General features: G+C 51.3%; 3 protein-coding genes across 3 annotated transcripts; 1 reads left to right on the top strand and 2 right to left on the bottom strand.

The window, feature by feature from the left end:
- Positions 1-777: 777 nt before the first annotated feature.
- On the bottom strand, positions 778-1,193 carry BBK36DRAFT_1138585 (hypothetical protein; the record flags this gene model as incomplete). Its single annotated transcript, XM_024893248.1, has 2 exons — positions 778-1,116; positions 1,188-1,193. 2 exons carry the CDS (start codon positions 1,191-1,193, stop codon positions 778-780), a joined length of 345 nt encoding a protein of 114 aa, XP_024751786.1.
- Positions 1,194-4,726: 3,533 nt separating this feature from the next.
- Positions 4,727-6,227, bottom strand: BBK36DRAFT_1156725 (GPCR, PTH11-type; the record flags this gene model as incomplete). The annotated part of the gene is made up of 4 exons (XM_024893950.1): positions 4,727-4,793; positions 4,860-5,279; positions 5,361-5,839; positions 6,003-6,227. 4 exons carry the CDS (start codon positions 6,225-6,227, stop codon positions 4,727-4,729), a joined length of 1,191 nt encoding a protein of 396 aa, XP_024751785.1.
- Positions 6,228-8,970: 2,743 nt separating this feature from the next.
- BBK36DRAFT_1134471 (alpha/beta-hydrolase) lies at positions 8,971-9,999 on the top strand. Its single transcript, XM_024892322.1, has 3 exons — positions 8,971-9,084; positions 9,372-9,731; positions 9,792-9,999. Exons 1-3 carry the CDS (start codon positions 8,977-8,979, stop codon positions 9,963-9,965), a joined length of 642 nt encoding a protein of 213 aa, XP_024751784.1. The 5' UTR covers positions 8,971-8,976; the 3' UTR covers positions 9,966-9,999.
- Positions 10,000-10,728: the final 729 nt, after the last annotated feature.

Genomic DNA, 10,728 nt, shown 5'->3' with positions numbered 1-10,728 from the left:
GCACATTCAACATATAACATGCATCATCACCTGAGTTTCTTATTTTGCAAAGGCAAATTGCGGTTGTTGTATCTATCTATGATCTCGTAGACTTGAGACTTCACTTTTGTATTTCGTAGATGGCTTGCAATATCTCTCACTCTCAAATAATTGCCCGGACAGTCACTTACACGCTAGCTCACAAGCTGTCCCACATGTGTGCCAATGCCTTCTTCTGGAAGAATCCGACTCTCTTTAGCGGTTGATTGTGGCTATTGGGACAGGGGAGCGATACTATGTATACGCGTTCGACGCATGTGAATCAAGGCAAGAGATATGGTAAGGATAACATGCATGAAGCAAACAACATCGGACTCGCAAGCAAAGCCTCGCCCGGGTGCGTTGGATACCTTGCTCGACCAGAACCACCAGCATGCTGCCCGCGATATGCAGCCCAACCGATGCCGCTAATCTGGCTCCCTGTCTGCACGGATCAATGCCTATCATCCGCCTGGTTCTACGATTCATCATGTTCGGAGGCGAAACACCAGTCATACGTGCGGAGCTCTCCAACGCGTCACGTCTGATACAAGTCCAGTTTCTCATCCAATAGACAAGGTGTGATTGACTTGCCACAACTGCCTACAAAAGTGACTTCGAAGGGTTTCCAACATTGAGATTTGGTCTTGACTCTTGGAATTATTCCGCCTATCACCGGACGTTATAAACCATACGCTCATTCTTCAATGTTCTCCAAAGCCTCATGGTTTCTCATATATCGTCCATTTTCAGCCGCCTCTAAACACAGTTCAAGTGAATCGCAGATGGCTGGATAGACACATCGATACACTCGCCCGTCGCACCAAACGTCCAGTCAACCGGCCCATTGTCGCAGTCATTAGAGCTTGAAACTGTAACCTGAGGCGTGGTGCCGGCAGGGCATGGGTTGTTCAGGGTGAGCTTGACACTTTGCCCAGGGAAGTCTTCGACGACAGTGCAGAAGCCCTGGGTCAGGGTGCCTCCGAGCAGAGCTCGGCCGTTGCAGCCCGGGTCCCACCACTGCTCGTAGTAGACGCTGGCGAGGGCTGAGGGGGCGGCCGAAGCCAGGCCAGTAAGGGCGGAGGCGAGAACGAAGACCTATTGTTGGATATATGTCTTAGTCACTTTGTAAGAGACAGGGCGGGGAGAGGCTGAGAAGGGAGTTGAACCTTCATCTTGTACGGAGTGTGTTGTCTCCAGGGTGTTTGGAGATCGGCGTGGATCAGATCGGATTGTATACTTACAGCGGTCCAGAAGTCTCTTTATATACATCCACAAGGCTGGCTCAGTCGGCGAATTAGAGATTTGACAGCTCTCTTGCAAGGATGTCTAATTTTAAGACTCCAGCCAAAGCTTAACTCTATAAGGCTGGTGATGGAAGCACCCGATGACGATGGATGCAGGCTGCACAATAAGCACCGAGCCTTGCCTGCATGACGCAGCAAAGGGCAATGCAATTTTCCGCCAAGTAGCTTGGCTCTTTGGCTCGATCTAGTCGGATACGCATTCGATGGTAATCTATCGGGAAAATTGCTCTATTTTGCCTCGTGTTGCTGTGGAGGTAATTCATGACGTGTCACAATTGGATAATGTCCTCAAATTGCGGCTGGCTGTTGGCAAGATGTCCACCACAACCAAGTGAACATTATAGTTATCATAGATGACTTGGAAATCCCATGACCTTTAACCGTGTTCTCTCAAGTCGACTCAATAGTTCCCCGTCTAACTGGGCGTTAACAAAAGACACATGCAAATTATCGTAGCTTGATCTGTGGAACTCTTTATATAGCCAAAATACATAACTCATCTCATCTGCGCCCGCTTCTGCTCTGGACAATAAACTCTGGACAATAAATCCTCTTCTCTTACTCAATAGCTCTTACCAATTGCTGCTCAGAGGAGAAAATCGCACAGCTTTATGCGAAGGGTTACATCAACCAATCCTCCATGAGGGGAAAGTCGAAAACACATTCCTAAATAGGACCTCGGCAGAAGAGAGTTGTAGACCACCTTGGCTAGTGCGATGCTTTGCTATATATGAGTGGCCTGAGAATCATGATAAGTGGCCAGATGCATGTCCACCTCTGCTTACAACTCTCGTACAAGGCTATTTCCATTGGTAGTTAACGGTACCTAGTACCACCAAGTGACTGAAGCCAGCTCCCATGCCTGATGGGATGTCTGCTTATAATAAAGGCTGACTTGCGTTCATCTAAGTGATGTGTAAGCGAAGACTATATCTCGAAGACTATTGTTTCTTGCAAAGGGGAGCGCTGTACCGTTTTACGTTGGACAAGTTCTACAAGGCCGACAACACATCCTGGCATAATGCTTGGGTTACGACGAACGCGATTGTGTCGACCAAGCCTTCCATGCACATGCAAAGTGAACTCGAGATTGACCAGAATCTTTTGTAACAGACAAAACTCCATCCCGAAGGCCTGGATTTGGCTGTATTTGCTCTTCTTCAGCACCTGCTTCCTTCTGCTTTTGTGTAATTCGTATGGTGTTGTCTCTTTGGGGAGTGTATGAATAGCTGATTAATGCGATGTGTCCAATTGAGTACGCAGTTCTTGAGGACGAATCTGTTTCAGTCATTGCCCGGACTTGTGATTACTATAGTTCTACCTCCAATTGCAGACTCATAGTATCTTCCTCTGAGTCAAGTGCCTGCAATGACTGTCAGGAGTATTACGCTTTGTAAAACAGGGCCCAGGCACACGACCACGACTTGTATGATACTCAATCTGGTAATATGACCACGAACAAAGCTGGCCGCCTACCTGTCGGATCCCATCTCAACATGCTTGGCAACCATATGGTGAGTCTCGGTCTCGTTCTGCGGACTTTCTAAGAATGCCGAGGCGGTCCTACGGAGCAGAAAAGTTCACGATGAATCTTGTGGAAGAGACATTCTCCATAAACCGTGCCAAAACGGGCAATTACCCAAAGAGGCAATTTGCAATGAAAACGGCAGGGAGCCCCTCGATTTCCACACATAAAAAGTTCATTTCCACACATAATTAAACCGCATTAAGTAAGGCGCCGCTCCCCATAGTGTTTCTGTGCAGAAAAGACATACTGTCTTCTATTTCCAGTGCAGACGCAGAGTAGGCGATTGCACTCTGCTTGTGTGGTTACTCTTCTTGCGCATACTCTATACTAAAGCATCAGAATAGAATCCTCTTTCTATTCTCCTAGCTATCTTCTCTTCCTCCTCCTTATCTTTAGCAGCGCTGACTTGCTCTTTATGTATATAAAGGCATATGATTCTCGCAGGTTGAGATTTCAGAAGGTAAAAGAGGATGGGGCTGGAGATGGATGGGATTGAAGATGGATGGGATTGAAGATGACAGTATGTGCCTTGACTGATAAGACACTGGGTGGCCTAATGCAGTTTAGTTATGTGTGGAAATGAACTTTTTATGTGTGGAAATCGAGGGGCTCAACGGCAGGGCCTCGATATTCCTTGGTAACAGTCGTCGTTGCAATGAACAACCTGTGATCTATGACAAGATCAAACGGGATCCCCAGCCAGACATTGAGCTCCAGGGTTGTCAATAAGAGAAAAGTTCCAAGCTTAACCTGCAAACTTCATCTTTTTGGAGTCCCTGCCCAACGACTTATCCATCTCGGGCTGTTTTCGACCATGAGCTCTCACCTGACCGCTATGGAGCAGTCCAGGAGCCAAATTGATGAGCTTACTCTAATAGATGTTCGAGGCGTTTTTGAACCGAAGCCCCAGGATGCACTGATGCAGCTCGACGATGTGTCTCCAATTCCACCCTCAGATCGTCAGACATGGAAAAACCAGTATGGCTGTCTTTGTGAGAGAATAGGAGGGGCTCAACGGGGGCCTAAAAGGGCATACGAGCAGCGACGTAAAAGTAGCCATATTTGTTTGCTGCTTCTGCCGGGTAAGCGATAGAATGAGAGACGCCGGCCCAGAGTACTGATGCCTCTGGAGTGACCTTGGCAGCTTCATCAATCAAAGCCTTTTGCCCACTGGACAAACTTGGCGGCTTGATCCCTGTGGTCGGTGTTCATTTTGATCTGTGTCTCTAGCTCTCTATTACGCCCTTCCTCGGACTAGCTGGTCCTTCGAAAGCGGTTCTCGCCATTTAGGCTTGAGCCACTCTTTCAGAAATGTCCCCAGGGGTAGGTTCTCATAGGTTTGATGCTGACTTCAAAAGCTAGGTAGGGCCGGCCAGGTTCCTCTTGGAACGAAAGCTTCGACTGTTGGTACCTGACTGCTTGCCTTCAAGTCGGTAACTGTGCTCGCACTCCACGCGAGTGGTTAACATCAACACACCAACAATATTGAATAGAGACACGGCGCTGGTTGCGCCACGGCTCACACAATGAAGTAAATCAAATCTTATTGGACAATCGTACTGTATATCAATTGTCCCAACTCGGTGTATACTCCAGTGGTATCTCCAAACATTATGTCAAACAATAACCAGAACTCAAATCGCTTGCCAACGAGGGCGTGTACTTCGCAGAAGCTGATAATCTTGAACCCGCAACAATCTCATTGCCAGGTTCTCCCCTTCCGATGATCCCATATTTTCTAGATCCGATTTTCTAAAAATGCGACACACAGGAACCATCATAGATTCCCGCCATTAAACGAGCGAATAAAGGAAAAAGAAAGCCGACCAACTCAATTACGCCCGCGCGTTTTTTTAAAAAAAAAACCCGTGATTTACCTAGGAGAAGTCGATTGCTGAAACTCCGTCTGGACCCGGATCCCGTGCAGTGGTATATCGTCCCTGGTTAGGTCAGCCCCAGGCTCGCTCTCGTTGTTATTCCGGAAAGATCTGAAGTGGTGTTCATACCCTTTAGTGTCTGGTCTGAAGTTCGATTTCATGACGGCCTGCTGCGAGTCCACGGTGAAGCTGCCGTCGGACTCGGTCTCGTCCTCGAGGCGGTAAAAGGCGTTGCCGTTGGCTCTGCGCGACGTGCCGTCGTCGAGGGCGTTGACGCTCCTGTTCTGGCTGGGCCCCGACATCTTGCTGTTGAGGTTGGACGACTTGCCGCTGGTTCCGCCGCGGCTCGGGGAGAAGAAGTTGCGCTTGATGCCGATCTTCTTGAAGAAGAGGCGGAGGACCGGCAGGAGGGTGGGAAGACAGGCGGAAATGATGCCGGCGGAGATTTCGATGACTGTCCAGCCGACCGTCGGGGCGAGGGTGTAAGTGGGATCCGAGTTGCTGTAGGTGAAGAGCACCGAGGTTCGGTATGCAGAGGCGAAGACGACGCTGAAGACGGCGATTAGCACATGAAGCTTCAAATATGGGACGCTCAGGAGCTGGCTATAAAGAAACCGCCGCATCACATACAAGAAACCCAAGCCAAAGGCAAAGGTCAAACCCATCTTTTCCGCGGTCCTCAGCTGAAGGTTCCAGATCTGCGGAACGGGCAAGATCAGGATGGCCAGATCCGTAAAGATGGTCGACGAGGCATTGGCAATCCACGTGCCGACCTGGTTGATGCAGTGGCCCGGCAGCTGGGGATACCACAGCTTCTGGACGGGGACGCAGATGAAGATGAAGAGGAACGTGATGGTGACGACCCAGACCATGACGAAGCCGCCCACCGCCCAGGCCATCTTCTTGAAGTAGGGCACGTGGAAGATGCGGTAGTACATGAGCAGGAGACTGATCTTGGTCCAGCCAAGGTTCCAGGCGTAGAGGATTTCGGCCACCAGCAGCCACTTTGCCATCATGACGATATTTCCCATAGGGACCTTGTCAGCGTGGATGCCCATGCCGTTGTCGTACATGGCGAAGATGAAGCCGACGACGACCAGATACCAGCCCTATCAAGTGAAATCGATACATGTTTTAGCTTCTTACTTCTCGAGGAGATGAACCAACGAAGGAGAGCAAATGGGACAAGGACAAGCAGTAGTTGCTCGGCTTGCTTGACTGTATATTGCATGAAGAGCAACAGGATACGGCACGCTGGACAGGGCAACCAACCGTTGAGAAGATAATCATTCTGTCGTCCCATTCGAGCTTCTGCTTTCTGAGCCGGCGACTGATAATTCGCAGAATAACGCATCCAACGGCCAGGACCGTCATCGCTGCCGTTACTTGCACGGTCCATGGCTGTAGATTCTCGGGGTTGTAGCCCGGCAGGCCTGGCAGAACCGACGGGGTGTCCGCCGCCGCGGCCCTCACGACGAGTTCCTCAACTGGAGCCATGGAGCATTCCGGAGTTGAAGTCAAACGAATGGATCAAGTATGCGGGCTCTCGATTCAGAGGGGGAAAGGAAGAAAATGGAACCGAGAGCTGAGAGGGCGGCGCGAGGCTGTCTTTCATACATGTACTCCTACCATGCACTTCCAAGGTTTGCTTCCTCTCTACTTTTTTCTCTCTCTCTTTTTCTGGCCTGCCTTCTAACAGTCCGGTTTACTTCGCCTATCATGCCCCTTGAACTTTTCAGTTAGTGTTTCCTCTGTCAACAAGGTGCTTGACGCTAATACCGGGCTCATGCCAGGGGTGGCGATGTATCATTGTGGACACCATGACGGTGGGTTCGGGATATGAATTGTGGGAGAGGCTCCCTTGGCTCCCCTTTGCCCCGAGAGGACAATCGAAAGGTGTGCGGCAGCACGACTCGCTAGCCCACGATTCGTAACCGGAGAATGACGACGATCAGTCGTTTGATGCCTCATGCACAGCAACGGCCCCCATAGCGGCTCGAGGCCGCCGTCTATCACGACATACTTGTCCAGGGGCAAAGTTGAATCTTCCCTGAAGACACAGCAAGCAGTTATTTTAAACTGGCTACGGGTTAGGTAGGTAGTATATTCGGCAGACAACTATGTCCACAGTCCATTGGGGGCTACGGAATAATTATCAAAGGTCAATGCCAAATAATAATCTGACAGGATCAGCGGTTCACGTGGGTTAGCGAACTGCTGAAGAAAGGCGAGCAAGGGTAACCCTCGTCCCTCGCCCCTCGCATACACGTACATGTACGGTGGTTCAGTTTGGCTCCCACTTTGTAGACCAGAGTCCTGGTTCGATCCCATCCTGAAGTGGGAAGGAGACTGGGCGAAAAAGCTCAAAGAGAAGACACAGAACGGTCCGGCGAATTCCAGACCTCTTTTTGCCCTTGTTCTTCCTCTCTAGCGTCAAACAGAGGATGGTAAATCAGGCTGGGCGCGCACCTTATTATATACGAGTACATGTACGAGTACATGTGCCTGGTTATCCCTGTGCAGAGCCGACTTGAGTTGCCATTTGGTGCGACGTGAGAAAGGATTCTATTGCGAACCTCGTATGTATGAATATTTTGTCTATACTGTGCCATTTCGATGCAGTGTGCCCTCAGACGTGTGAGTGCCGGGGCTGCGAGTCATTCTCTGCGGCTTATGAGCAAGGCTGCTGCGAGTTCCTGGACGGTCTTCCCAAGTTCCTCTCGCTCCGGCCGGGAGCCGCCCTGCGCCAGGCCAATGGCAATCTTCTTGTGCCGTGCCCATTAGTTTCGACTGGCATCTCCTGCTACTCTCAGTCTCGTTTAGCGCACAGGAACCAAGTGGAGGGTAAGGGGCGGACCGCCGCCTCGAGCAACTGATGCCTCGTAGGTGGCTTGACAAGCAACAGTCAATGCAGAAGACTGGAAGCTGTGCGGGCTCACTATACTCCGTACTGTAGCTCAGTTCCTGGTAGAGCTGCCTTGGGTTGTCGTATGGCCAAGTTGAGCTAGGCGTCTTTGAGTTACGGGTGCATGGTAAACTCCGCTTCTCCCCTGCTCAATGCCCTCCATTTCCGCACATTACCGGGATTCCAAGAGTCCAGCTCGTAGATGGATCTGGACTGGCCGCTGGACGAACTATCCAGCAACGGCATGAAGAAGCAGGTACGAGGTGATTGCATTGCTCGATCCATCCAGATGGCACAGGCGATTGACTCGGTTCAGGGACACTTGAGTTTATGCGGTCTGCGGTCGCATGGCCAACCCGATATACCCACGTCACCAGCGTCTCGATCAGGAACAAGAAGATGACCCTGAAACAACCGCCTCCGCCCTGATGTCCATGGATTTGCCCAAAGCAGCAACGGTCTGCAGGGAACATGCATGTCTCATGGCTCCGATCCGAGAGGCAGGCGAACAGCTAGTGCTACAACCCAACAGTCCACGGTCTATCTACTACTACTATGTACTCCCATGGTAGACCGGCCTCGCCTCTCCCTCTCCCCCCATCGCTGAGCCCGGAGGCAAGATACTACTATAGGATATTAGTTCCTCTGCCGAGAGTCTTCGCTGTGTCTTCACCGCCAAGGTAGATGCGGGTCGGGGCAAATTCATGCCCACGCAATGCGGTTTCAACCCCCGCCGAAGCTCGTTCCAACGGTTTGGAGGGGAGGGGAGGCCGAGGCTCAACTCAACGGTGCGCTTGGAGGCGTTGAGACGGCTCCCTTTTTCGCCCCGGGGCCCGGTCGAGCCATGCTCTATTGCTTGTATCGGCTGTACTACAAGTAAATACTTAGTCCCCCACGCCTTTGCCAGTTCTCTCGACTCTTGACCGAGACGAAGAAAGAAGGACGAAAGGAGCAGAAGCAAACGAGCAATACTACTACTACAACCCCCAGCATCCTGCCCTTGAGCCTGCCTCGACTACTACTCTCACTAGAGAAACCCTACTAGACACTTTTACAGCAAGACTACAACCTCCACTTCTCACCATGACTGCCGGAACCACCATCAGAGTGCCGCACCTTGGCGGAATCACTGCCGGCTACCGCCTCTCCAACGGTGCCGTCGATCACACCAAGCCTACCGTCGTGCTCATCAACTCCATGTGCATGACCTCTGCCTTGTACGACACACAGTTCGGCAACAAGGCCCTCACAGACGCGGCCAACCTGCTCGCCATCGAGCCCCTTGGCCATGGAGCCACCGAGACCGAGGCAGAACACTTTACCTACTGGGACACGGCCATCATGGCCATCCAGGTGCTGGATGCTCTGGGCATCAAGAAGGCCTTTGCTCTGGGAACCAGCCAGGGAGGATGGATCGTGGCGAGAATGGCCCTCGTGGCACCTGAGAGGGTAAGTTTGAGCAGCTGTTTTCGCTCTTCTACGGAATACACATTCACTTATATGGACTTTTGATTCCATCAATTGCTCCTATCCCTGTCTGCATCCCCCTCCCCAGTTTTCTCCACGACTACTGCACGGCTTCAGCTCCGTTTGGCGTGTCTCACTGCTACTTCGCCTAAGAAGAGCCTGCTTTGTACTATTACTACAAGCAGTAATAGTGTTACTCAAGCATTCCCAGCATGACAAGGAGTTTCTCCTCGGAATACGAGGCTAACGTGGGCATTGCTCGACTACAGATTCAGGGTCTCTTGATTCTCGGCAGCTCGCTCGACTACGAGTCGGCCGCATCTCGGGAGAAGGGATGCTGGGATCCTGCCACGATGCTGGGCCCCGTCGTCGACAGCCTGTTCAGCAAGGAGCCGACTCCCGACTTCCTCATCGACGATGGGCTGCGGGAGAGCGTCGTCAACATTGGCTTCTCCGGGGCCATCACCCCCGAGGCGGCCGACTTCTGGAAGGCCACGCTCAACAAGGTCTACTCTGGCGACAAGGGGCGCAAGAAGCTGCGTGGAGCCTTCCTCAACCTCCTGGAGCGAGATGGCCTGCTGAGGCGTGTGCAGGACATCAAGTGCCCTGTCTACTGGATTCAGGTGAGTCCTTAGCTCTGCAAACCGGCTTTTGTCTCAGTTGACGGATATTGACCACGTCTACAGGGCAATCAGGATCCCGTCTACGGCGTAGAGGTGCCAAAGGATCACATCAAGGCCTTCACGTCTTCCGTGGAGACGGATCTGTCCTTCACTGATGGTGGCCACTACCTTAATGCCACGACTCCCAAGGACGTGGATGCCAAGCTTCTGCAGCTGATTAACAAGTACTCTGCGTTGTGAGGGTTTGTATGCATGGATGAAGTTTTGAGCTCGCAATATCAACGTCGTTATTAGATACCATATACTACTACTACTCTATACCAAAGCAATGCTTACTACACGGATTCAAGATCTGATATACGTGAAGTACCCATGATAAGATGGAAGCTCCACCTTGCTTTCCTTTAATATGCTACTAAATAAGTGTCAGCATTAGGCGTTCAGCTTCGCAACTGCTCTTCTTCTGTAGCACAACCTAACGGTCGACGATCTTTCTCCAAGCAGACTACGGTAGTGATCTTTAGTTCACAGCCTCATAAGGCATTGCTACCATCAAGATCAAGTGAAACCTGCCTACAACAAGCTACTGCTAACTCTATGCCACCGTCGGAAGTCTAGCTTGAGTGACTAATTCATGGCAAGGGAATCCCGAAAGCCGCAACCGAAACCCACAGAACGAGTCCACCCGCGCGAGATTAGGCGGATGATGCAGTATCTCGTACCAAAGCGGTCAACGGCTGGGCGCCCAGAATTTTACGCACCGGATATGTATCCGTGGTTTCCAGTTCTTGCAGGGGTTCGGTCTGGCTGTTCCAACGCCGTCTTTGACTACCGAGCTCCTGATCCATGCAAGCCGTTCGACCGGCGCAGGCAACTAAAAGAAAAAGAGGAAGCCTACAAGTCTTCTAATCTGTAATATGTGCGCTTCAAGGGGCCCCGAATGGCGATCAGTTAAACTGTTTTCCTTCCACAATCCCGGCTAGGCCGGAGCCGAGCCGTTGAC

This window comes from Trichoderma citrinoviride, assembly GCF_003025115.1.
Source record: "Trichoderma citrinoviride strain TUCIM 6016 unplaced genomic scaffold BBK36scaffold_3, whole genome shotgun sequence".
Lineage (NCBI taxonomy): Eukaryota > Fungi > Ascomycota > Sordariomycetes > Hypocreales > Hypocreaceae > Trichoderma > Trichoderma citrinoviride.
This window is presented reverse-complemented; position numbering and strand designations above follow the sequence as displayed.

What these genes read in the sequence shown, in the direction of transcription:
- BBK36DRAFT_1134471 (XM_024892322.1), top strand. Translation starts at nt 8,977, where the DNA reads ATGGCCATCCAGGTGCTGGATGCTCTGGGCATCAAGAAGGCCTTTGCT. An exon ending in CCCTCGTGGCACCTGAGAGG is followed by an intron (nt 9,085 to 9,371) that starts GTAAGTTTGAGC and finishes GCTCGACTACAG; the next exon opens with ATTCAGGGTCTCTTGATTCT. An exon ending in TCTACTGGATTCAGGTGAGT is followed by an intron (nt 9,732 to 9,791) that starts CCTTAGCTCTGC and finishes CGTCTACAGGGC; the next exon opens with AATCAGGATCCCGTCTACGG.